The sequence below is a fragment of the Leiobunum rupestre genome, chromosome 7, assembly GCF_980474605.1.
Source record: "Leiobunum rupestre chromosome 7, qqLeiRupe1.1.hap1, whole genome shotgun sequence".
Classification (NCBI taxonomy): Eukaryota; Metazoa; Arthropoda; class Arachnida; order Opiliones; family Sclerosomatidae; genus Leiobunum; species Leiobunum rupestre.
The window spans coordinates 2,631,311-2,659,255 of record NC_143390.1 but is presented as its reverse complement, the minus strand read 5'-3'; the positions used below and the strand labels follow the sequence as shown (position 1 = coordinate 2,659,255).

General features: G+C 35.6%; 1 protein-coding gene across 1 annotated transcript; it reads right to left on the bottom strand.

Moving 5' to 3' along the window:
• Nucleotides 1-11: 11 nt before the first annotated feature.
• On the bottom strand, nucleotides 12-17,348 carry LOC149933897 (proton-coupled zinc antiporter SLC30A1-like). The gene is made up of 10 exons (XM_090181669.1): nucleotides 17,131-17,348; nucleotides 15,691-15,752; nucleotides 12,012-12,426; nucleotides 10,758-10,980; nucleotides 10,387-10,545; nucleotides 9,046-9,187; nucleotides 8,115-8,158; nucleotides 7,523-7,605; nucleotides 5,386-5,586; nucleotides 12-530 (listed from the first exon to the last, which is right to left on the bottom strand). Exons 3-10 carry the CDS (start codon nucleotides 12,186-12,188, stop codon nucleotides 270-272), a joined length of 1,290 nt encoding a protein of 429 aa, XP_090037795.1. The 5' UTR covers nucleotides 12,189-12,426; nucleotides 15,691-15,752; nucleotides 17,131-17,348; the 3' UTR covers nucleotides 12-269.
• Nucleotides 17,349-27,945: the final 10,597 nt, after the last annotated feature.

Sequence of the window (27,945 nt, the reverse complement as noted above, 5' to 3'; positions counted from 1 at the left end):
AATCCAAAACATCACAGAAAAATTCTTTATTAAAGTTTCATTAATGTATATGTATGTATACCGGTATATATAAGCTACTGAAAACATTTGATTCTCCCCCCCTTTAATCAATACAGTTCGCTTTAAAAAAGAAATATAGCCCAAATCTCACGAAGCATGTCATAAACTTTGTGGATTCCGTGGTTTAGGCAAGGTCAAAATGCAATTTTCAGTGACAAACTGAATTTGTTCATTTTTGGTTTATACGCTTTGAGTTCACAATTAAATTATTAAAGTCCCGTTTCACGAATATCTCTAGTTAGATCACCAAGTTCCATGTCGTCAGAGTAGTCTTTACTATGACGGTCCATCATACTGGAAGTAACTGATGTACTGTATGTTCTTTGGCGACAAGAAGGGGAAGTACTTCCTCCACTACAAAACCCCAATTTTGGCGACTCTCTGCCTTCTTTCTGGGGCCCACAACATGTCTGTGCCATACAGTTCGTATTTTCTGGGCAGTCTAATACACAGTCTTCTTTGTCTCCGCTCTAAAAGAAGTATTAAATAAGTTATTCTAAAGAATGCTTATGGTACCAAAAGTAGTGCAATGATATGGGATAAAATTTTAAAAATTGTAATGGTGCTGCTGTTCACAAATTATGCAACAAAATAATACTTTTTCAACATCCTCTCGCTTCAGGAAGATAAACAATTAGAAAACCCACACTCCCTAATTTACGTAATAAATACTTAAACCCCCTTAATTATAATAGCACCCATGGATATAAAACCCATTAGTCTAACAGATGGCGCTAGTGTCACCCATAGATAAGATAAGAGCCCTATACATAGAGGACCCTCTCCATTGTCTATCACTCCACACTAAGATCCATTGAGTAGGTTACTAGATTAATTTTGGTGGTTTTAAGCATTTTAATATAAAATGTAAATGTAGCTAGTCAATGAATGTTAAAAATAAAGCTTAGTTGATGTCCACATTATTGTACACTACAAGATTTGTTACTCTACTGACCGAAATCTCATACCCATGAGCGTTCCAATTTATCCTAAAACTATGAAATATTTTTTAAATTATTTTTTTATATTTCTATAAAACTAAATAAATTATTAAATAAGAGTATTAAATAGCTGGTATTCTTTAAAACAAGGGCAAACTAACCCCTGGAGAGATAAGTAAGAGGGAAAATTTAAAGTTATTTAGTGGGAGGGAGTTGGTGTAGTAAGGAGTTTAATAGTACATATAGCCACCTATCTAGTGCCATGTCCAGGAGTTGGTTAGTCCAAGCTAATAATTGTAAAAATTTAGGTCACTTAACATTTAAGCGACCCCTCCCCTGTGTGATTTAGTCATGCTTTAATATACTCCCCTTTCCACCCTTACTGATTTACGTAATTTTTGAAGAGCCCCAATGGGCAATGAGATATTTGAGTAAATAAAGGAAGCGTGGCCTTCATTCACACAAAAGAAAAACAATTTGTACTTAAAAGTAAAAACAATATTAAATTAAGTCTAATTTAACTTAATTGCTGTAACGTACATTTACTAGATCAAACCACGCGAGCTAAACTACTCAATCATTTACACTGAAGCTCTATTTGGAAGGAACGTCAGTTTTTACCAGAAGTTTATAAAATAGCTATCCATCTAGGCCATAAAAATGAAACGTGTACCTTTTCACTCAACACAGATTCTAGGGGGCGCATCATAGCTCCAATTTTACACTGCATAGTATTTATTATTACATTCCTAACAGTAGCGGCGCCAGGATTTTTAGGGAGGTAGGCTCGTGAAAAACTAAAATTAAAAATTAACTACTGTCAAAGAAAAGTAACTCGTACCTTTGAAAGGAATAAAAACAGCAATTTTTTAAAAAAAATTAATAAAATTAATAAATAAATATATTATTTCGCAAACAAATTACATAATTTTCTGATCTTAAATAATTTGGAGGCTCATATATTACATTTTGGAGGCCCCTTAAGACGACATTTGGAGGCCCCTACCAAAATTTCAAGTAGGCCCAGGCCTACCCCGTCCTGTTGCTGGTGCCGCTACTAATTCCTAAGTGAAACGCGAAAAAGTAAGAGACCAATATTAAGGGGAAATAAAGCTTTATTAGGGAAATAAAGCTTTATTAGGGAATCAAGCGTGGTACTTTGGCCTATAGGTCTTCTGGGCGAATAAAAAACTTAAGACTAACTTTACTTAACTTTCAAAATTATTTTTGTCGTTAGTCTAAGTTTTGTATTCGCCTGGAAGCTGGGTTTAAAAGAGAGTTTTTTTTTAAAAACCCAGACCCATCAGGTTTATTGGGTTTTATTAAAATTTAGGCTAACAAGTTAACATTACAAAAATCAACATATTTCGACTTGCGATATTAATAACATTTCAGAAGTTTCTAGTAAAATCTATGAACCATATATATAAAATTTTTGGATATCGCGACAAAATATATCAACTAAATAAGAATAAACAAGTGTTAAAATTAAAATAAGTGTGAACTGAGTCTTTCTAACAGAAAAAAAACCCACTGTTTTCAAGTGGGTCATACCCAATAAAAAAACTCGCGGGTTTTTATTTCGAACCCTGCCTGAAAGGCATAGGCCAAAGGACCGATCTTGTTTCCCTAAATGTCGGTCTCCTCTTACTTTTTGGCGTTTAACCTTGGAGGAGAGAAGGGGTTCCTGGAGGGGAAAATATAATACCAAGAGCATAGGCGATAGGTACCTGAGCGTGGGACAAGGAGAAGGCATTGGGCAGTAATTTTTGGTCGGACCCTAGGACTTTAGTAGCATCTCGCGGTGGATAAATTTATTAAAAAATTCGAATTAGTCGTCTGCACATTTGGAAGACGTTTTTAGATCACACAAGGCTTAGGAATGCCCAACGGTATTTATGTGTTAGTTTAAATATTAAAACTTTTACAATTAATTCATTATTACGGGAAAGTACGGTTGTTATATAGATTGTAGAAGTGATTCAAGATTTCAAAAGAATATATTTTTTTATCCGGTACCTAAACGCGGAAAGAGAAATGCTAAGTTAGAGCTCACCCAAAAATTTATTTTTAGTATTAACCGAAACTCCATTACTGAATCCACGTTGAAAAACATCATGTTTGCAATTTGAATTTCATTGATAAACAAGGCCCAACCCAAGAAAACCCATATCCATCTCAAAAACCAATTGAGGCTTTTTGATGTTACGCGTGATTAGCGACCATTTTTTTTAATTGAAGTAAACAAAAATGGAAATATTTCATCTTACATTTTAAGTTTATAACGTTATCAAAAACTGTATAAAACATTCCGATCAACATCCTATAAAGCTTGCTAGTCGCGATCTGTGTTGTCGGTCAAGGTCAAATAGAAAAAAATAATAATATAGTTCCAAATTCCCCTCAATGGTGGCAGCATTTAACGAGAGTCGGACCAAAAAAAACGTCCCGAGCTATGGTTTTCATATTTTCCCCTACAGGATGCCCCTTCTCTCCTCCAAGGTTTAACTTACAAGGAGACGACCCGAGGTTGTACACACCGATTTTGTTCAAACTCGGGGGTTTGGTAGACCTTCATGTAACTTAATTGAAACACCCTAAAGGGAAATGTCTCCAGAGGCAACCGTTTTGCCATGGCAGCCAAAAATGTTTTTGACAATACAAAATGGAAATTTTCCTATTGAATATGGGAATCTGACCAAATGTAAGGATACTGTAAAGATTTTAATCAACTTCGAACTTTTTCATTATTTTTTTATTTATATTTTCTATTTTTAGCATTTTCAAAAATTAAATTTTTAATATTGGTCAGATTCCCATGTTATTTTCTATGGGAAAATTTCAATTTTGGGTTGTCAGAAACATTTTTGGTTGCCATGGCAAAACGGTTGCCTATGGAGACATTTCCCTTTAGGGTGTTTCAAGTTACATGGTCTACCAAACCCCCGAGTTTGAACAAAATCGGTGTGTTACACCTCGAGTCGTCTCCTTGTTAGTGGATTCGGTCTTTTATCTAATAATAAATAATATCTACATGCAATGGTTTTTTAACAGTTTTCTTCCAAAAGCATTTTGAAAATAGTTTTAGCCCGATTTATTACATATGTTTCAAGCACTTATAATCAGTGATATAGGGAGATTAATACTCCTCTCTTAAGAGTTTTACTTCTAGTGTTACTGATAAAATACTTCAAATAAATGGCAGGAAGTTTTATCTTCATTTTAGATTTTCATTGTAAATTAGTTTTTATCATTTCAAGGTCATTCTAAACACGAAACTGTTAAAGTATATTTGAAACCACTTATTTTGATGTAGTTTCTTTAAAAACAACCACTGATCTGAAGATCTTTTACTTTTGGAGCTTGGACAACAAAGATATACAAAAATAAGCCAGTGGGTTAATGATATCGTTCTGAAAGTTTTCGGCTTATGATTTGAAAAATGTGAATTTTAATTTTATGGCTAATTTCATTTCAAATCTTCAATAAAATACAAAAGTATTTTCGTAAGAATTGTATACTCTTTCTCACTTTAAAGTATAACCTACAGTAATGGGAATGCTCAGCTTATTTTGAGGTGGGTCAGACCATTTTGAGTCCGAATGAGTGTTAAATTTTAAAATAATGGAGAGAAGGGCAGCATTCCCAATTATTTGAACATTTTCTTATCAAAACACTATGAAACTGAACCTAAAAAGTCTGGAGACTTTTGTAATGTTCAAAACAAAAACTACATCTACAAAAACAGATTTTAAAGCAATACTGCGTTTCTATATAGTTGTTTATTGGCTAATAATCAACCAGGCACAGTCTTAAAGAGAACCAAAAAATAAAGTAAATTTTTAAACTAGTTAAAAAAGATTAACAAAAGCGAAAAAAGTTTTAAAGTAATATAAAACTGTTTTTAAAAAAACTAGTTTAAACCAAAAAACTTTTGATTTAAAAACCGGTTTCTTCCAAACCTGAGGCAATATGTCAAAATAAGTTTAAATTTGGTTATTTAAAAAAAACTAATTCATTTCTACATTCAGTGAGAGCTGTAATAAATTATATATTAAGTGAATATATTGAGGGCTCACTTTTGTAAGAAAATAGAGTAAGAGAAGAGATGAGCCATCAGTTTAAACATTTGCTCTGAGTGGATACGAGAGTGCACATTACCTGATAACCACTCTTAAGAAGAGCGTGAGACTTATAAATGTATGTCACAGACGCAGCTTGTGGGTTGAGAATAGTTTGAAAAAATGCCCATCCCCGATCATTTAGTTTGCTAAATTTTACAATAACTTTTAACTACACTATTTTCATCAAGCTGAAAGGAAGTCTTGAATATAAGCTATACGAACTTAAGACTTAGAGAGTAATAAGAAAAATTCAAACTTACTTCAGTCTCACCGATAATGTTGACAAATTCTGGCTGAATTGTCGTTGAATGAATACCCTCGTCATGAAAAAACTGCTTCACTCTTTCAGCAATTTGCATATACTCTGAGAGATTTCTACAATGAATATGGGCAGAAGCAATGATTCGCTCACCAGCTAGCTGCCACACATGAAATTCATGAACTGCCAAAACTCCGTCAATCTATTCAAACAAAAAACATTTATCTAGAAAAATCTCAAGTACAGTAAAATTAATATTACTTAAATTATTTTAACCAACTTTTAACTCGGTATGACTAGGGTATGATAATTAAAAATGTTTGGATAAATTTTAAATACAATGAGGAAGATTGTTACTCTAAATTTGCTGACGATTGTGCTACCAAACATTAGGCAACTTTGTGATAATCACCGTATAGTTTTCCTCTCAACAGAATTTTCATTGATAGCATTTCCCAAGGGTTCACTGATTATTGTTCTACCCTAGGTTAATTTCTAATCATTATCAACATTTTCATCGTAACAATTTTAAATGTTAATAAATTATCAGCACACGTATCATAAGACTATCAAGGCCCCCCTAAGTTTGACACGAATGGGATTTTAACGTTAGGCTTATGACTGGCCAGACTGGCTACATGAATCCGTCTGATGGTAAAAAAATGAAAATTATGCACAAACCCAATGCATGCTACCGGATGAAAAGAGGTAGTATAAGGGGTAAAGGCGAGGGAGGTTGAGAGGATTCGCTCTTTTTCTCCACCAGATAATGTATTTATTTGTACTTAGGTAGAATGACCAGAGATACTGCTAGTCGCTGCGCTTTTAGAGATATAAATCTCACAAAAACACGTCAATAAAAATTCAAGCATAATTTCCGTCACTCGCCACAAGAAAACCCATTTTTTGCTTATGACATCGCTATAGTTTTCTCCCATATGTTGAGGGGCACCACCATTGGCACAAAATAGAGGGTCGCAGGGGTATTGGGAGGATCTCTGGAATGGCTGTTGAGATAATTTATAAGAAATTGTGTTACAGTCAAATAGGTGATTCTGTAAAAGATTGTATGGTTAAAGTATTTGAGTGGGAGCTTCTTTTATAATTTTCAATGCTCAAGCAAAATTGCGTGAACCACAAAACTACTAATATATCAAGAGCACACACCCAAAAATTAACTCTTCTGTACATGTATTTATCAATATTTTATTTCAGAATCATCTATTGGTTGTGTAATTATTGTACTTAAAATAGCTCTGCAGGCAAGAATGAACAGTGGCGTAGTCAAGGGGGGGGGTTTCGGGTCCAGACCCCCCTTGGGCCTACCTTCGACTGTACTAAATTCCCACCCCTTCTCAACCCCTCTTTAAACATTCACATATTCGACCCCCCTTGAGGAATTTCTAGCTACGCCACTGAGAATGAATGTATATTTCGGGAGAATGACTCTGAATTCCTTTTATCACCCATATTGTAAGCTAGTTCCCCTTAAAAAGGGGCGGTTTTTTCATTATTCCCTAAAAGCACACGCTGGTACATTTTTTTCTCCCCTATTCTGGTGCCTGGATAAAACTGGGCCAATACGGGGAATCTCAATTTCTCAAAGTGCGTCAGGCGCCAATACGGGGAATTTATTAATGTCTTTTAAGTGTGTTGGAAGCAAACCTGTTCTCATTTTTGTAACTATTTTCGTTGATACGATTTCACTAATTACGATGCCACTAGGTACGATTACAGAAGGCCCACAGTCAATGCTCGGAATGGGGCTGGGGCGCGTCAAAAGTGGTGTCGACGGATACACGGCGGAACTATTTTTTAGAAAAACGTTACTAATCCCCTTAAATGACTACTTTTTTAAAATTAAGTTAATTAAAAAAATTATCATTTGCGGCCCGAAAAAATTGTTTCGTAATCTACGCATCAAGTGCTACATTCTCCGCCAAAAAAATGGTAATTCCCTAAAATTACTACTTTTTAAAAATTAACTTAATTAAAAAAATTATCTTGCGGTCCAAATAAAATTAGTTTCGTAATCTACGCGTCAAGTACTTCATTCTCCACCAAAAAAAGCACATGAGGCCGCTGTAGTTCAATTTTGTCTACTATTGAATATCAAATTATTATTAAATACAATTTACTTTCTGCAAGAGTTTCTTCTGAAGAGAATCAACTTGAATATGTGTTGGCACAGTTTGTAATAAGATAAGAGCTGATTCCACCACTGCAACATTAAAACAAAACATTACATACCAAGCTGCATAGCAAGACCCTCTAACGCAAGCAATAGCATCTAAAAATTCACATCAGGTCACAGTGAATCACAGCTGAAAAATTACCTTATTTATTTTACCCCGCACTACATTTCTTATAAATATGTATTTTGAAAGAAAAGCATCAGTTTCAAGAACCTTGACTAATTTTAGCCAGACTTATATTAAATCAGCAGTGTAACATACTAACATTTACATTTTGAGCAGTGATGCCCAGTACACTTCTGTGGTGTGGATTTAGAAAATTAGATCCATTGAAAACTGCCTTGGCCGGTCTGTGAAGGTTTCAATTTTATGTCCTAGATACTTCTCTTGCATGAGATATAAAACCTTTCACAACCAACAGTTTAAAGTAATTAAGTCAATTTTAATACGTTATAGTATTAAAATTCACTAAATACAGCGAGTTATTTTTCAGCTCTGATCTTTAAAAACAGAAAATGTACTGGTAAAAACTTACAAAGTGGCCAAGTACTTTTCATAATAAGGCATACCATCATAACACTGAAATGAAAATTAATGAAATGAAATAATAGAAGCAAGAATGAATTCATCATAACCGTAAAATGAAAATTAATGAGGAATTATAAAAGCAAGAATGAATTCAGGTTAACAGAGAATGTGGGCTGTTTTCATGATTTTCTTAACAACAACCTGGCATCCACCTTTCAGCTTTGTCCAGCACAGAGGGGGGGGGGGGGGTGGAACAGAAACTCCTGTACCAATGCAGGTTCTCTGGGTAGATCGAGGATAACTTCCAGGAATCATGAAAACGGCGGCTACAGTTGGGACTACATGTTTTCTATTAAGCTGAATTCAATCTTAATACAAGATGTAAATAGTAATTATCAGATTCAATGAATCAAAATGAATTTAAAACTTAAAAATATCTTTCTAATATACACTATGACAGATTCTAATGGGTGCAGCCCTACAGATCCCTCTGGCAAAGTACAGGTGAAATATGAAATGCCTTAAGCTTTGGGAACCAATGAGAGCAGGCTGGTTGGCCTTTTTGTGGGGGGGAAAGAGCTTACTTTGAGAGCACGAGGGGAATTTGGAGCTAGGCTAAAATACTCCTAAGTCATTCTCCCTTTCTCAGTGCTAAAAATGGACCAGAACACAGTTCTGTTCCGTAAAAGTTTTTCCTCATATCGTTCTGCTTCATAAAGATTACTTCTTACGGCACAGCTATTGACTTCAAAATAATTGGAAGCTTTGAAAGTAAACACGTGAATGAATAAGTCCATTTAAAGCACTGCCCTTTCTTTATATAATATACCCAAGTCACTATCCCTAATTATAATAGTCTATTATAGTCACACATTGGTTCACAAGAAAAAAAGGGTTCAATGAGTGAAAAACTGGAAAACCACTATTTGAACACTTACCTCAAAGCAGGATCAACATAATTTTTGTATTCCCACGAAGTAAGCCATATAACTAATGCACTGATTATAACAATAACAGAACCTAATGCATCAGCAAGCACGTGTAAGAAAACTCCATGCATATTTAATTGGCTTTCAGCAACTAGAAGACAAAAAAATATACATTTAAATTGAAAAATAACAATACAATATATACCAAATAATTTTTTTGCCACTTCAAACACCAAATCGAATGTTTCAAATGACGAATAATTTGGTCATATTATGAATGAAAAAAACAGTAAGTTAACTACTCAATTACCAAATAGAATTTTGAATACCAAATTTGACACATTGATCTAGTTTTAGTTTTACCATGAGTCTATTATTATATTTTTCCATAAGTTTGTCACTTTGGAGGATATTTTACTGAGAGCTAGTAATGGAGTGACATCATCACAAGAAGAAAATCTCCCCCTAGCAAGGCTATGTGTGATGCGTTAGCAAGCGGACGCAAAACGCTGACAAAGCCTGTAATGCAGAGTCTTGTGAATATCTCTCAGTAAAACTTTTGCATGTGAAGAATAGGAAGTGTCACACATATGTAACAATTAATATTATACACTAGGGATGCACCGATATATCGGTAACCGATATATCGGCTAATTTTTCAAATATCGGTATCGGCCAATATCGGCTTAAGCGAGGCCGATATTAGCCGATACTTCTGGTATTAGAAAAATATTTTCAGGAAAAACTTTAAAAAAAGGCGATACTCAACTAACTAATTAATGGAAAACATTTATTGCCACAACCTTACATTTCCTTTTAAAAAGGCCAGTTGATCGCTGTTGTAGGAAATAATTATTCCATATATCATATCATTTTTTAACAGGTGGTTACGAGAGTAAACAAAAAAGCATAATATTGTGATAGGTAACTTTGTTAATATTGGCCGATATTATCGGCCACGATTAGCCGATATATCGGCCGGCCGATATATCGGCTGTACCCATATCGGTGCATCCCTATTATACACTTATGGTTTTTCTTTACTGTTCTGGAAAATTTTCAAAGAAGAATATTCAATTTGGTATTGAATCTAATTATTCGGTGTAACCAAATATTTTTAACACACCTAGTTTTAATAGTTCTATTTCAGGGGCGAAAACCCAAATCGAAGTAACTTTAATCTTTAATATAAGGGGTAATTAATTTCTGCCTCCTAGTCCAGCTCGTACTAGAGTTGCACTGTTCGCAGATTAAACTAGAGAAATGTAGATATGAGGACTTTTTTAATGGCTAGGTTATAGTAGAACCAGTTTCAAAGAAATCTTACTCATACTAATATGTTATGTTTACCTTTTTTGCCATCATTGCTCTTGCATGTTGGTGCAGGAAGGGCGTGACTATGCATGTGATATCTTCCCCTGCTATTCTCGTTGATATCTTCATCATTTAACACGTCATCAAGAGTAGCCAAACTGTGATGATGGCCCCTTGAGTGGCTGTGGCCATGACCTGAAAGAAATGAAGAACAATATTTTCAAATTGCATAAGTTATTAATCAATTGCCTTTATCATAAATGTGTACCCAATGCGAATTATTTTTAGTTGGTTCGTACTCAACTTAGATATATAGCTAGTATAGCCATGGGGTTTGACACTTTTCCATTACGCAAATTGGAAACTACTACGAACTCTAATCTTACGTAAAACAAAAACGAACTTACTGTGAAAAAGAAAAAGGCCAATAACATTGACAAGTAGTCCAATAACTCCCACGTAAAGTATAAGTTGTGGGTCGTGAATATCTGCAGGGTCATAGAATCGCTTCAAAGACTCCACGAGTATAGAAAAACACAGAGCAACAAGAAAAACTGCATTCACTAGAGCACCTAATACTTCCGCTCTCGCCCAACCAAACGTATTTTTGGACCACTTTTTTGGCGACATCTAAATAAGTAAATTTTAATAAAAATACCATTTAAATGGCTTTATATGGAAAACATTAAATAATAACAAAGAAATATAAATATGATTTAAGGTACTTTTTCACTGAGGTTTTGCAAAATGAACTTGCATTTTTAAGTTAAAATAACAACCACATTTTGGCAAAGCTGAGTAGCTATAAATCTTTTTCCTTAGGAACCAGGGCACAAAATACTACTACATTGCCATTTGGCAATTTTTGAGAGGCATAAAGTACTTCTGTACTTAAACAGCTTAGAGAGACATTTCAAAACGGAAAATTAAGCCTTGACTAGAAATTTTAGGCTTGATAACGACCAGAAGTAAATGAACCAAAGTATTAACATGGGGAGATGAAAACCCATCGGAATTGCACCCCCCGCCAAAAATTGCACTAGGGAATTCTGGTTATCTACATACGATATACAAGTCATCACCTACTAGTCACTAGATGACAATAGTGGAGTTATGGAGGCGCAAAACTGGAAAACTTCGATTAAAGGGAGACCCCATATGGAAAATGCCATTCTTATTTGAGATTTAGGATAACTTTGGTTTATTTCAGTTATGACTAAACCATTTGTTAAGCACTTCACGGCGTAAGCAAATATTCAAGAGCAATGTAGAATTTCCCAAGACTTGGAATTCCATTATAATCCAAAAAACAGGACAAGCTAATTACTTAACAAGCAAAGCAAAATAAACTTTTTACCAGAAGTATATAATACCTTTTAAAAGATAATCATATAAGCAAGGTATTGAAAATATAGGAAATGTGGTCACCTTGTAAATTTTTTAGAAATGTAATATTTTGGTAAGAAAATGTACAAACATTTTGTAATCATTTTTAGTTAATTAAAAAAAACCATTGGTTCTTTTTTTAAATCATGATTTATACCATGGTTCAAACCAGCCAACCCTGCTACATAAGGCTACTCCAGAGCACCGAAAGCAAATAACAAAACTTTTAAGAATATTATATACTTATTTTCAAGAGTGACAAAGAATATACAAACCTTGACACTTAGGAAGGCAATGACTAGTGCTATAACATCAGACAGCATGTGAAATGAATCCGCTACGAGAGCCATTGAGTTTGTTACGTAGCCAACAATAATTTCAACCAAAAAGAAGCTCGTTGTGAGGGAAAACATGCTTAGCAGTCGGCATTTCTTGCCCGTGTATCGTCCCATTTTAATTTCTTATAAATTTTTAAATTTAAATCCTCAGAAAATTTTAAGAGCTCAACTTCTTAAGCAATAAATAAATCTATCACAGAATAAACCACAAGAAATATTACTAAACAATAATAAATAACTATAGCTGAGTTATTATTATATACTAATCAGCATATATCATGTTAAATTAAAATTATTTCCAAGAAGGAAAGCAATAGAGAATCTGCCTGAAAGATCCATAAAGTTTGTGAACCTGAAAAGAGAAAAACAGCGTGTAAATCATTATAAATTAAGCTAAAAAAGAGCTAATTATCGTAAAAAACAAAAATTGTTCAAAATAAATCAGTATTTATATTTAAATGTAAGATCAAAAGTTGATGAATAATTGATAAGGGACCCCATCTACAAGCTCATGTTTGATCATGATTTTCCACCACATCACCTCTTGCCATGCACTGTCATTCTAGAGCCGAGCCATTTACAATCCATGTCTGGCGCTGTAGGAGTATAAGCGCTCAAGGAAAATTGAAATCGTAATATTTCAGTGGGGGTTGCATGAGTTACTTGTGTTTTAATTAGGCCATGGAAAACCTTGGCTCTTGCAGGCACTAGGGTATGGCTCCTAGTGTTCGTACAGGGTCAAAATTAAGTCGGTGTCGGGGTTAAGGTATCCCCGAAAAACATTACTCGGGGTCGGGGTCAAGGTTAAGCTATCCCTGATAAAAATAGTTTCGACAAGGTAAGGCCAGTATGCCACCACCTAAAACATCTATATTGGCTTATTTATAACTAAAAGAACCAAATAATTTTGTGAAAAAAAGGTTTATAGTAAAAAAATTACCCAATAAAAAGTTCTATATTATTTATTACAGACTTAAAACTGGCTAGTTACAGTATTAAAAAAAATGATCCCAAATAACCGATTGCTTAGGCATTTAAAAAAAATATTACTTGCTTTTTATAGTGACTAACCGACGAATCCAACAAGAGTGGGCTCACTGGAGAGGGGAGACGCGAACTCGCCAAATTCAACTAAAACGAATTACAAGTTCACAACTTCCAAAGGTCGCCTTTTATAATAGGGCTATTCTCATTACACCAAAAACATGAGTCGAGGGAGAGAAAGTCAAATATAAAAAAAAAACCTATATAAGGGAATAAATAGGCTCTAATTCCAAAGCTCAAACTTCAAACATCCATTCCCAAAAATTAACCCCAAAAAATAACACCCCCAACTTTATTTTTCATCCTCCGTACCGGGGTCAGGGTCCCCGTATGAACACTAATGGCTCGCATAATAGAACAGTGAATCTGGTTTGGCACCAGCGAGCTCTGTTTAGTTGAACACTATCAATGTTCAACAAGGCAACCTGCTAGTTCATTATTCCATTATTTATTTTGTATTGAGAAATAATAAATATTCCATTCCTTAACTTCATGTGACATTAGTATCGTAATAAGCTCCTAGCAAATCACCACAGCTTAGAACCGTAGCTGTCATTAACTATCTTAATAATGTATGACAGAGTCAATCCATTTTTAACAAAGCAGCTTTCCAAAAAAATAGTACAGGCCTAGTTACAGCCCCAGCTTTTTTTGGTGAAGTAAACTACAGCGGCCTTGTTGATTTTTTATTTTTGGCTTGCCCCTGGTAGACCTTGTCACGTACACGTACATAGTGTGGGTATTTTTTTTTTAAAGTTTCGCAAATATGAGAATTTTTACGTGTTTTGTTGTAATTCTTTTTGTCATGCGTTCACCAACACCACTGTTTAGGTAGCCCACACATTGTTCTTTTGAGCTCCATTTATTGTTGATGTATTTTAAGATTTTTTTAGGGCGCCACAGAAGCTTTTATTGTCTTAGGCATATCCTCTTTAAGAATAAATAAATAAATTCTTTTGAAATATTTAACCCTAAAGATGCTATAATTTTTACCCATAGCATACCTCACTTTGCCTTGGTTTTGCGAGTACTACAAATAAAGGCTTTTCATCACAATTGCACTAGTTACGATGCTAGTAGGTACGATTCCAGATGTCCCATAGGTGTAATATAAATATGGGGCTGGGGTGGCGCCACGTGCCCCCCACACATTTGCTATGCTCGCGTGCGGCACCAATACTTACTACCACTAAAAACTATCCTTAAGCTAAATTTAAAAAAAGAGTAAGGTGTTGGCAAATACACAAAAAAAATATAAACATCCAAAAATTGTCAAAACGTTTAAATTAAATTGAATAATCTTCATTAGTGGCCTAAAAAAATACCCTCATATTCTCTGGGCTAAACTCTATTGTATCCGCGAAAAACATGAGAAATATATAAAAAAAAATCATATCACATTTAGATAGATTATCTATTATCTCTATCTACGAATAGACCATATCGCAATATCATAATGAATAAAAACTTGAATTCAGTACTTGTCCGCCACAGTTACATAACAACAGGGGGTGATTCTGTTGTTACTCAATTTGACTAAACTTTCCAAAGGGGTTTTTTTACACACTTCTGACTGCATGTAGGAACCGACTAGTAAAATCTGATACCGTCGAAGTTAAATTGACTTAGATATGTGGTTCTCCTATATAACCCCCACAGTTCTATCTAGAGAAAGCAGCTAGGCTTGAGAAAGACGTTTTTAAGCTCGCTTTATGTACACTCTGTTAAATAAGTCTTCGGCCGTTGGGATTTTGGCACTTATTTGCGATTATCTCAAAAACTATGAATGATAGCAAGTTGAAACCAATTTTATTTTTAATATTTTAATAATATCTTTCATACCAATGTCTTGGTTCACGTGTAGAATTTCCATATCCGCCGGAAACGCCAAATATCGTTTTTGACAACTTTTTTAATAATGATGTTACGCCCCTGAAACGTGCATTTTTGGATTCCAAAGGGTCGATTCATATTTAGAAAATGCCATTGTTATCCGGCTACGTCGAACGGCTGCTAAGATATGGCCTATCGAAAATTTGGGTCTCATTCGGAAAATTCTAAAATGCTCGAGGCGACCGAGAAATAATATCTTATTGTTGAGGATAAAAACAACTTTCGTCGTTTCATTGCGGGTAACACAATAAGCATATATATATATTGATTTAACGAGTTGTTGGAAGGCTGTGGTTATATGTCGGATTAATAATATTTATTAATTAGGCATTTTAGAATTTTCCGAATGAGACCCGAATTTTCGATAGGCCATATCTTAGCAGCCGTTCGACGTAGCAATGGCACTTTCTAAATATGAATCGACCCTTTGGAATCCAAAAATGCAGGTTTCAGGGGCGTAACATCATAATTAAAAAAGTTGTCAAAAACGATATTTGGCGTCTCCGGCGGATATAGAAATTCTACACATGAACCAAGACATAGATATGAAAGATATTGGTAAAATATTAAAAATAAAATTGGTTTCAACTTGCTATCATTCATAGTTTTTGAGATAATCGCAAATAAGTGCCAAAATCCCAACGGCCGAAGACTTATTTAACAGTGTACTGGTACTTACATTTATATCACTGGAGCAATTAAAATAATATAATAGCAGAAACATTCATTTCAAAATTCCATCTGCAAATGATAAAATACGAAAAGCAATTAATATTTGTTATTTTATTTTAAATTAAGGTAACAAGAAATTTCAATAAAAGAACCCGATTTGTAGATCATACAATAGCTCCATCAACATCAAACATGTTTTACCCCAGGCAAAAAAAAGAGCCTCAGCCAAGGTAAGAGTGATACTCTATTGAGTAAGCAATTCTCTCTGCCACCGTCAGGCCTACAGTACCAATAATCTTTGTCATTAATGAAAGATATAATGAAACATAATGCAAAATACGGAATCTAAATACTTGTCGTAAAAATGGTTCAAAATTTAAATAAAGGTAGCAGCAATCTAGTCAGGAAGGAAGATCCCAAAGATTGGAGACAGATAAAAGGCAAAAACAATTATTTGTAAGGCAAATTTTTCAGAAAAAATACCCCACATAATCAGAGTCAGACAGGCCAAGTGGAAAAAATCACACAGGACAATTACTACATTTGAGTTTGGGTGGTAAGATAGTGCTATCAAAATTTTATGGCAAGCCCTTAGACTTTCCAACTCCTAAATATGCCATCAGCAAACATTGCCAGTCCACCTCTGCACTCCACAATGTGGTTATAGCTAAAGTTATTTGGTGATGGACTAGTTGTACAATAGAGAGCTTTCTGGTGAAGGTTAAGGTTTAAAAAAAAACTTCATAAAAACATTATTAGAGAGCTTTTAAGAGTCAGCATAAATTGAGGTAAAAAAATTAACCTCTTATTCAATAACTTCTCGTAGTATATCTAATATGGCAAAAAAGTACTATATAGATGTGGTTCTACAAAACAAAGCTAGCACGTGGAATACACCATTTCAATTATAAGGGTTTTACAGAAATGATGGTACTGAACTAAGTTATGTAAGAATTACATAGCATTATTGAGATGAAAGTTAAGAGAGCAATATACAACGATTGGAAACCATTTCCCATTTTTTGGGGAATGAATCCTATAAAATATACAAATAATATTTAAGAATGATTTTCACTTTACAGGACATACACAAGATGACAGTTAAAATAAAGAAAAGGCTATGGTAAACCATAAATTAGGAGATATCTTTTAAAAAATCTAAATAAAACCTCTATAAAACCTAGTTCTAGAGTTTTATAGATATTCAATTCCTTGAAAACCTTATGAAAAGGAGAAATGGCAAAGAGGCATTTCATACTACTCACAATCTGTTCTTAATTTTTAGAGCAGAATGAATTGCATATTTTGTGAGGTGCATTAAGAATTGTTTAAAAAAATTATATTTCCCAATCAGGTGAACACTAACTGAACTGTACTATTTTTCCCCGAAACGTTAATAAAAATTTCGAATATTACGCAATGTGCAATGATTCAGAAAGAAACCCACCATTACTCCAGCGAACGATAAGAATGATAACTCAACCAGAAAGCCCAATCATTGCCGTCACCGGGTCGACTAAACTGTTAACAATAAATTTCTTCGGCACAGCGGTAACTCAAGTTAAAGGTATTAAACTCTTTTTGCCTACGTTACATTTCAAATTACCTTGCAATTTTAAACTGAGTCAATCAAGTGCCTTGACATGAGCCTAGGCTACTCAAATTTTACCTTTATGTGTTTTCAATTTGATTTTCATTCTGCTCCAAAAACAGTGTTACCGACTTTTGAGTTCTGGAAACTTCCAATTCTAAATAATTTTACCTATAATAGTCTTTCAGCTCTTGGAAAAGCGATTAAAGATGGTTCTTTCCATAGAAATTTCATAGGTAACTAGAATGCTGCCGTGTAACTGGCAAATGGACCAAACGCCGTGGCAGACGATAGCCAGATTTCAGCCAATCAGAGCTCAAAGAGTGGTTCTGCCAAGAATTTAATGTCACCAGAGAGAATGACGTCACCTATCTCCCGCTATAGTAGCGGAACCAAGGAGGATTGTTATCCTCCTTGGCGGAACCACTCTACGGCCTCTCATTGGCTGAAGGTTCAAGGCGAACTGGCGTCAAGCTCGGCCGTAGGCGGCAGCATTCTAGTTACCTATGAGATTTCTATGGTTCTTTCTCTTCTCCAAGGACAGTTAGTGGAAAAAATTACTGAATACTGCCAACTATATGTAGATTGAGGGTTAATTATCCTTTTCAATTTAGAAAGAGCCACATAGCGGATAACCCGAGAAGCGTATAAGCAGAGATTTCCGTTTTATGATAATCCAGCAGTTTAAGAGCTTTTAGCTAGGAATATGAAAACTCGGTACCCTGGAATAGAAAAGTGTATTCCCCCACTACGAGCTCCCCTCTCTCTCTACGGCAACGCAGCGCGAGCCAGAATCGCGGACATACGAGTTTAACGCCACCTTTTCTACATGTTTTTAAAAAAATTGTCTGCTAGTTTTCGAATATTAAAATTCATTGCCTATTCCTACTAAAAACACGGGACTAGAAATACGCGAATAGAAAAACTAGCAGACGAAAAGCCGATTAAAAGTGTAAAGGTTCTACGATAGATGGCGATACTTGTTATGTCCGTGAATTTTTTACTGCCCCGCCTAAAATGGGAGACGACACTCCAGGTTTACTTGAATCCTCCTAGCTAATAGGAGCTTAAATAAATGTCTTCAAGAAGTAATATTTCCGAGGAAAAGGACATGCAGGTTACTATGGCACGCCGAACCGGACAAAATTCGACTTCCACTACCTCGCGCTCATAACGGAAAGTTGCTGCATACATAAGATAAAATTACCCTATCTCTCGCTCAGAATACGAACACAACGTAAAGTTGTTGCAATTATAAGATAAATTTACTCTTCCTCTCTACATCGTGTAGCTCTACAAACATAACGTAAAGCTGCTTCATACATCACCCTTGGAAATAAGGTATTTTTTTAAATGGTCCTTGTGACCAGTGACCCCCTAGCTTATAAATTATTAATCTGTTCGTTATGACCAGTGACCCCCTAGCTTATATATTATTAAACTGATCAAATATCAAATGTTCTAATGTCATTTTATATGCCTAAAAAAATATACGACATGTTTAGAAGTTTGTCACGACCCGTTAACTTTCGGGAGTGATCATCTTGTATTTTCTATATTTTTTCGATTTTCTACCCTTAGTATAGCCATCTAGGGGCCAGCTAATAATATTATTTTGTATTATGAATCTCGTCTATTCTGGCAGCCCGTATTTAGTTTTTAGTTCAATCAGTTTTTATTTTCAAACGTTTCTTCATGTATGTGATCAGAATGTGGTATGTACAGCATTCGGTGACGCGGTTCGACGTGAAGGTTAAAAGTGCACGGTATTGTTGCTGGTATTTCGCGTCGGAGTCGTGGTTGGGTGTTTCGTTCCTCGGTTGAGGACGGTTACTTGAAGAACGATAAGTACTTTTAAACTTTGTTTCTTTAATTCTTTATTTTGTTTGATTGAATTGTATTGTATTAATTTTAAACTCTTGTGTCCCGACCTAATTTCCTGTGTTCATAGCAGACGACTGTTCAAAACTTTATCAGATAGATTCATAGATATAGGAAACGTATATAAAGTTCTAGATAAAATATTTCAAAGGGAGTCAATACGGAGGTGACAGCTAGCAGAAACGCGTAATTTCTGCAGGCTATCCTTATAAGGCGCTATCTATCGGTAAGAAAGCTCGTGCTATCGTCGCGAGAGCTATTGTCTCCTGCTTTAAAATTATACTAAAAGTCACCAACAGATGGTGTCTAAAGACTACGGCCTGCGGAAAGGTCAAGCACCTAGTACTAAAATGTGTTACCCTTGTGGCGCCATAGAGCAGAAGAAGAAAAAACTTTATTTTATTATTTTAATTGGTTTTTAAGTATTTTTGTGTTTTTTTTTATTTTTCCCTTTTTTTCCAATAAAACTTGATTTCCTATTATAAAAGAAATAAAAAAACTAACGTTATTTTTCATATTGGTTAGAAATAGCACCCCCCATAAACGCCTTACGTAATAAGGTACACTACCTCAACTCAGAAACCAACCCAAATATAAAATATTTTTTTTTAGTTTTTATTTCATATTATTTTATAAGAACAATTTAAAACCGATATTACGAACTTAATGCTAACAAATCTTTATTACCTCAGGCAAAATTATTAAAAGTAACGTGATTAAACCCTGAAATATAGTCTAGATATAATTGTCATTGGATTGGATTGGTCATTTCTGTTTGTTTTGTGTTTAATATTAGACTCTTGTCTTTGATTAATGTTTACGGAATAATTAACGGAATATTTGAAACAGGTAACTGATACTCATAAAACTAAGGTATTATTTACATTATTAATAAGTTCAACTTAACCCCAAAACCCCTGTTGCCCCCTATAACCTTTTAATGTTTGGTATGCCCAGAAAACCCCTAACTTAAGCTATCCCACTATATTACCCATTTAATGTTAAATAGCCTCAGTTAAAAAACCCCATTTTAAGGAATTCATTAGCCTTGGATTCGTTAAAATCCTTTCCCATTGTCCACCATTTCACACCTTCCTCCTCCCCGCCCCCCTGGCGCCAACGAAATCGAGAATAACAAGTCGAAGGTCGATTGCACCACGGACCTCAACTAGTCGAAAAAGACCCCAACAACCCCCTGTCAAAAACTATACTGCATCGGTAACAGCCAACTTGCCGATCCAGATGCCCAGGGACTAGGAAAATATCCGTTCGTAACCCCAAAGACGAGAGAGAGAAAGGATAAGCATAAACTTAATGAAGCGTCGGCGGGATTTGAAAAAAGGATAGCAACAGCCCCCATAAATCAAAGACATGGAAGTAATTCGACGTCATTCTAAAACCATAACCAAAAACAAGGAACACACCCAGACCTATACAGCCAAAAAAACAACAAAACCGGAGAGCAAGCCCCAAGAAAGACAGAGAAGTCAGAACTCAGTTGCTCGGAGGAAGACAACCTTACCTCAATGGTTAACCCTAAGAGATACCCCAGTTCGGACTCCGTTCCGCGATAACCCCAAGTCGGCATAAAAGAGGCAAAAGGCCCAAATAAATCCCCAAGAAAAGATGCCAATGAGCACAAAACGCAATTCCTATTTTAAGACACCCCAAAATAAGGACTTTCAGCGTTAGCGAGATTAACTTCCGGTCGGGCATAATCCCCAGAAAGGGAGTATTTTCCCTCCGTCGTCGAAATCTACCGTTTGCGAGATGCAACCCTAGTTTCATCCCTGTCTTTGTCGAGAAACAAAGTCGTCCTCGTAGTCTGCAAACATCCCCACAACTTCGAGACACCAGAAAAGAGCATCCACAGAAAGTGAAGATGCCCAATCCGAAACCATCAAATCGTAACGTTGATTCTCCATCCCCCAACTGGAGTCGCCAACTAGGCCCAAATAAACATTCCGTCGATTCCGTCGCCACTGACAATGTGAGTCTCATCCCTAGAAACTTGTTCAAATCTCTCCCCTCCCCCATAGTTTCTTTCAGCGGCCCATTATTGGTTCTTAAAAGTGTATTTCCATGACCCCCTTTTTAAAATGGAAAATTCCATAAATACCTCGCCTAAAAAAATACTATCATCCCCAAGAAGAACAAAAAATAGAACTCATTCCCAACTTTTCAAACCAAGTGTCGGTTCCATTTTTTTATTTCCCAGATCTTAAATCCAAACGTTCTTTTCCCCTAATGTCACCAATTCGAGGTGACCCGAACCGCGATATGTGTAAGTTATAATTTCTTTTATTGTGTTTTATTATTTGATTAATTTTTGAAAGTGTCTATTAAAAAATCTTTACTTTTTGATTTGAATTTCGTCATTGTTCCGATTCCCAGCCCAACCATCTCCTATTTTCCCTTCGCCTTTATTGCCTAACGGATCTCGCTTCCGAGCCAGACCCCGTGAACATAACTTGGAGAATAGAAAAGTTCTATTCTCCAAGAACATAATAGGTGGTTTTTTTTTCGCCTGTTCTGGGTTTTTTGAGAAGGTTAAAAAGTGTAGCCTAATGACGTAATTTTACTTCAATTCTGTCTTGACGAAAAAAACCATAGAAATCTCATAGGTAACTAGAATGCTGCCGTGTAACTGGCAAATGGGCCAAACGCCGTGGTAGACGATAGCCAGATCTCAGCCAATCAGAGCTCAAAGAGTGGTTCTGACAAGAATTTAATGTCACCAGAGAGAATGACGTCACCTATCTCCCGCTATAGTAGCGTATCCAAGGAGGATTATTATCTTCCTTGGCGGAACCACTCTACGGCCTCTCATTGGCTGAAGGTTCAAGGCGAACTGGCGTCAAGCTCGGCCGTAGGCGACAGCATTCTAGTTACCTATGAGATTTCTATGAAAAAAACGAGTTGGAGTAGGAAGGGAGTAGTTAAAGGTTAAAGGTTATTTATAAAAAGTTTCCCGTCATATTTTCGTGCAACGAAATTTAAGCAGACGACAAAACTAGATTACTCCCTCTACACCCCCTTTCGAGAAGGAGTAAAAAGTGTAACCCTAATATTCCGGAACAAGCGTACAAAATTCGGGACAGGGTAAATCTTAACCCGAGAACAGGCGAATTAAACGTCTTAGGGTAAAAAGTTTACACTTTTTGTCCCCGGACAAGCGAAAAAAAACCACCTAATAAATGCTAAGAGAGCTCGCGCTCTTGGTCACGTGCCTTCCTCGGTGTCTGCTAGGTGTCAATTCCGTATTTTATGTTAGGCTTAGACGCCCCGAAATTTATATAGACCTTTATATACATCTTATAACTATGGATATATTCCATCCATAGAAATAGAAATTAGATTAGAAGCACTGCCCTTTCCGCCAATCCCAAGGGAAACAGGCGAGCTATAAGGCTGACATTAGGGTGGAATCGCGATGTACGCGCCATCTGACAAACGCATTAATCATTGTCGCCATGGCTACGACGCGAATTTCGAAGAGGAGGGGAAAAGGCGATCCACTGCGCATCACATCGTGCGTAGCGGCGGTCTTTTCGTGTTTAATTTTTGGGTCTAAAAGCATATCCGTGAAAATAGTTAAAAACTGCGCTTTTTCACATTGTAAAGAGAGATCTGAGAAAGAAATAAAATTATCATTTCATAAGTATGTAATATTATAGTAAATATGTTATAATAATCTCGCAATAAGACATTTTTTTACACTAAGATTTCCTCTGAGCGGTAAATCGTGAAAATTGGACTCCATCTTCAATTACTTCATATGACTGGATGAAATTTACTTTCAAAATGGAAGGCACCATTTGAAAGCAAATGCTGTACCTACACATGTAAAAATTACCCTATACATTCTGAAAAAAAACTAACTGAAATATGAATAATTTCTTTAATAGGTGGTTTTTTTTCGGCTGTTCTCGGTTTTTTGAGCAGGTTAAAAAGTGTAGCCCTATGACGTCATTTTACTCCAATTCTATCTTGACGAATAATGTGAAGATGTTCAAAGCCCGTCATGTTTTCGTGAAATGAAATTTAAGCAGACGAATTTTCTATTTAAGCTAGATTACTCCCTCTACACCTTCTTTCGAGGACGAGTAAAAAGTGTAACATTTAAGCTCTGGAACAAGCGAACGAAATTCGGGACAGGGTAAATCTTACCCCGAGAACAGGCGAATAAAACGTTTAATGGTAAAAAGTTTACACTTTTTGTCCTCGGATAGGCGAAAAAAACCACCTTCTAAAACAAGAATTTGCAAGAGCTCCCAAAAATATCTATTCCAGAACAAAGCATATTTACATCTTCTAGAGAATGCCAATTTATTGATTTTAGTAATTGTTATTTAGTTTCCCTATTTATATCTTCACAAGTTGTAATATTCGTTCATCTGGTCTTGTTTTAGATTCAATTACTTGAGCTCTTTTCATCAGACTCTCTTTTCTAACTATGGTCTTAGGGTTGTTTTCCACACTTCCAGATTTACTGTAGCCCAAATTTAAACTTGGAACCCAATCCTGATTCCTCTGATCTCCTAACTTGACAGGATCTCCTTTAATTTGTGAAATTGATTGAGAGATACTGGCAATATAGAGATATAAAACTCCGCCTGAAAAGCGACCCCCGGAATTAAAAAAAAAATCTTATGTATGCAGCGACTTTACGTTGTGTTCGTATTCTGAGCGAGCGAGAGGGTAATTTTATCTTAAGTTAGAAGAAACCACCTATGGACTGTGAGAAGAATGATAAAATACGCGAAAAAGTAGATTAGTCCATAATTAAAAGGGATAATAAAGCTAAATCCTAAACAAATTTGAAGAAATTAAAAAACTTACTACTAGCTCGTACCCACCTATGGACTGTGAGAAGGATGATAGGTGGTTTCTTCTAACTTAACTTATCGTATATTCTATTCTCCACCACACTCCCCCCTTTTTGGCTTTCCGTTGCTATATGCAACGCGTTTTGAAATTTTTAATGTTTAGGCTTAGTTTCTCCTTTAGATTTGACAGTCGCCAGCCAGATTTCCCGCACGGTACTGATGAGTTCCAAATAGAACGAAACCGGTCTACCGTTGGAATTTCTGGCTATTTTATTTAATTTTAATTTAGTTTATTACTCGAAGATCTATTTGATCCGAGTTTCGCGTTTTTTGCTCGAAGACCTATTGGGTACGAGTTAGTAGTAAGTTTTTTAATTTCTTCAAATTTGTTTAGGATTTAGCTATATTATCCCTTTTAATTATGGACTAATCTACTTTTTCGCGTATTTTAATTTTATCTTATGTTTGCAACGACTTTACGTTGTGTTCGTATTCTGAGCGCGAGTAAGTGGAAGTCGAATTTTGTCCGGTTTGTCGTGCCATAGGTTACTAAATTAATATACGGCCGTATTCCGCATGACCCCGCAAGTAAGAAGGGAAACGCCTTCTTACTTTGGCGCTACTATTAGATGAGAGCTCACTGATTTCCCTCTTCTTTCCCCTCTTGCTTGGCCAATTGAAGGGCTGCAGCGACGTCACTAGTGTGACGTGCTCGTGATGACGCTTGTTCCGTAAGTATAATGCTAATGAATTAACTGAGTTTAGTGCTCTTGATTGAAAAATATTCTTGCCAATTGTAACAGGACGGGGGAGGTTATTCAAAGTCCGAAAATTATGCAAGAGACAACAGGATAAAATTATATTCCAATACTCCATCGACACGTCGGCCCTCACAGTTAATAAAAAAAAATATTACAGTAAATAAAATTCGAATTGACGCATTTTTAAGCCCCAGCCCTTGTGGGTTAGGACACTAAGCCAACGTGCAAAGATATCACCCAAATATACATGGGAATGGGTATTATTGATGTGCGCAGAGTTCATTTGGTAGTACGCATCTGCAAATAAAAATATATATATTTTTTCAAATTAATAATGTACGTAATCATAATTTACAAAAAGTGTTGTACCATTGGCTCTTTAATTTTATAATTTTGCACCAGAAAGCCTCATGTGTTGATGAGCGTTACTGATCGTAGCCCAGTTTCGTGGTTACTAGTTAAAACACACTGAAAAGAGCCTAAGCTTTAAAAAAAGCCAATTAAAACCTTATGTTCAACGATTGGAAGGTACAAATTATATACCTGCTTCTCCAAAGATGCGCTTAGCTAAGGCTAAACATTCTCAATTCCATGCTACCATAAGCCTATCATAAGGTCCCCATAAGCAAAGGTCTAGGCCAAATTTTTGACGATCACATACCCGTTATTAAGAGGTAGCTATTCAAAATCTGCGCCTCCTAGTGGCCACGTCCTCAACTATGCATTTCTGAAATAAATTTCGCGAAATGCATTATCAATGCGCGCAAGCCGTGCGCGAATTATTTTAAACTTAGAACCACGCGAGAGAAATCTCCGCCCCGAACCCTTAGCCCCGTAGCCAAGGCTTATTCGCAATTTTATCGCTTTAAAACTTAAAATTAACACGTATCTTTGCAAAATTATTCATCAGAACCTAAAACTGGCTAGCAAAAATAAGAGTTGCGTTTCTGAAGGTATTAATTTTTCAAATTTCAGATTTAGACGCGTTTTGTGTGGCATTTATCAACCCGAGCGTGGCTGCTCAACCAAGTAAGATAATATTTTAGATGTAGAAATTTTGAAAAAGATGTCGCTACTGCCCTATCGTCGGCCGTTAATTTTCTTCTCGCATGGACAATGCCGTAAACATGGGGCTCTGTGCTAGACCTTTACTTATGGGGACCGAAGAGCTCGGGGTAAAACACCTTAAACCAGCGGGGAGAGAAATTGCAAACTCAACGCAGAAGGAGTAGTTCCGAGTTTTCAACCAGTAGGTCTCTATATAATAAAACGCTAAGGCCCTTTCGTCGGGATTTTCCAGGTGGTCTAACGTGGCATCGTCGAATAATTTCTACGTATACTTTATCCGTCTATAAGAGAGGGATTGTCTAATTTGCTGAATTTCTGGACGTCTGGACCGCTGAATTTTGAAGGATTCCTCCTACATAGAAGCTACTATCTTATAAACCGCCTGGACAAAAATGACTAATTTGCTGAAGTGCTGAATTTCTGGACCGGAAAATCTTACTTTATTTTCGAATAGTTTCTTCAATTTTCAAATCGTCTGGACAAAATTGACTAATTTGCTGAAGTGCTGAATTTCTGGACCGGAAAATCTTACTTTATTTTCGAATAGTTTCTTCAATTTTCAAACCGTCTGGACAAAATTGACTAATTTGCTGAAGTGCTGAATTTCTGGACCGGAAAATCTTACTTTATTTTCGAATAGTTTCTTCAATTTTCAACCGTCTGGACAAAATTGACTAATTTGCTGAAGTGCTGAATTTCTGGACCGGAAAATCTTACTTTATTTTCGAATAGTTTCTTCAATTTTCAACCGTCTGGACAAAATTGACTAATTTGCTGAAGTGCTGAATTTCTGGACCGGAAAATCTTACTTTATTTTCGAATAGTTTCTTCAATTTTCAAACCGTCTGGACAAAATTGACTAATTTGCTGAAGTGCTGAATTTCTGGACCGGAAAATCTTACTTTATTTTCGAATAGTTTCTTCAATTTTCAACCGTCTGGACAAAATTGACTAATTTGCTGAAGTGCTGAATTTCTGGACCGGAAAATTTTACTTTATTTTCGAATAGTTTCTTCAATTTTCAAACCGTCTGGACAAAATTGACTAATTTGCTGAATTTCTGGACCGGAAAATCTTACTTTATTTTCGAATAGTTTCTTCAATTTTCAAACCGTCTGGACAAAATTGACTAATTTGCTGAAGTGCTGAATTTCTGGACCGGAAAATCTTACTTTATTTTCGAATAGTTTCTTCAATTTTCAACCGTCAGGACAAAAATGACTAATTTGCTGAAGTGCTGAATTTCTGGACCGGAAAATCTTACTTTATTTTCGAATAGTTTCTTCAATTTTCAAATCGTCTGGACAAAATTGACTAATTTGCTGAAGTGCTGAATTTCTGGACCGGAAAATCTTACTTTATTTTCGAATAGTTTCTTCAATTTTCAAACCGTCTGGACAAAATTGACTAATTTGCTGAAGTGCTGAATTTCTGGACCGGAAAATCTTACTTTATTTTCGAATAGTTTCTTCAATTTTCAACCGTCTGGACAAAATTGACTAATTTGCTGAAGTGCTGAATTTCTGGACCGGAAAATCTTACTTTATTTTCGAATAGTTTCTTCAATTTTCAACCGTCTGGACAAAATTGACTAATTTGCTGAAGTGCTGAATTTCTGGACCGGAAAATCTTACTTTATTTTCGAATAGTTTCTTCAATTTTCAAACCGTCTGGACAAAATTGACTAATTTGCTGAAGTGCTGAATTTCTGGACCGGAAAATCTTACTTTATTTTCGAATAGTTTCTTCAATTTTCAACCGTCTGGACAAAATTGACTAATTTGCTGAAGTGCTGAATTTCTGGACCGGAAAATCTTACTTTATTTTCGAATAGTTTCTTCAATTTTCAACCGTCTGGACAAAATTGACTAATTTGCTGAAGTGCTGAATTTCTGGACCGGAAAATCTTACTTTATTTTCGAATAGTTTCTTCAATTTTCAAACCGTCTGGACAAAATTGACTAATTTGCTGAAGTGCTGAATTTCTGGACCGGAAAATCTTACTTTATTTTCGAATAGTTTCTTCAATTTTCAACCGTCAGGACAAAAATGACTAATTTGCTGAAGTGCTGAATTTCTGGACCGGAAAATCTTACTTTATTTTCGAATAGTTTCTTCAATTTTCAAACCGT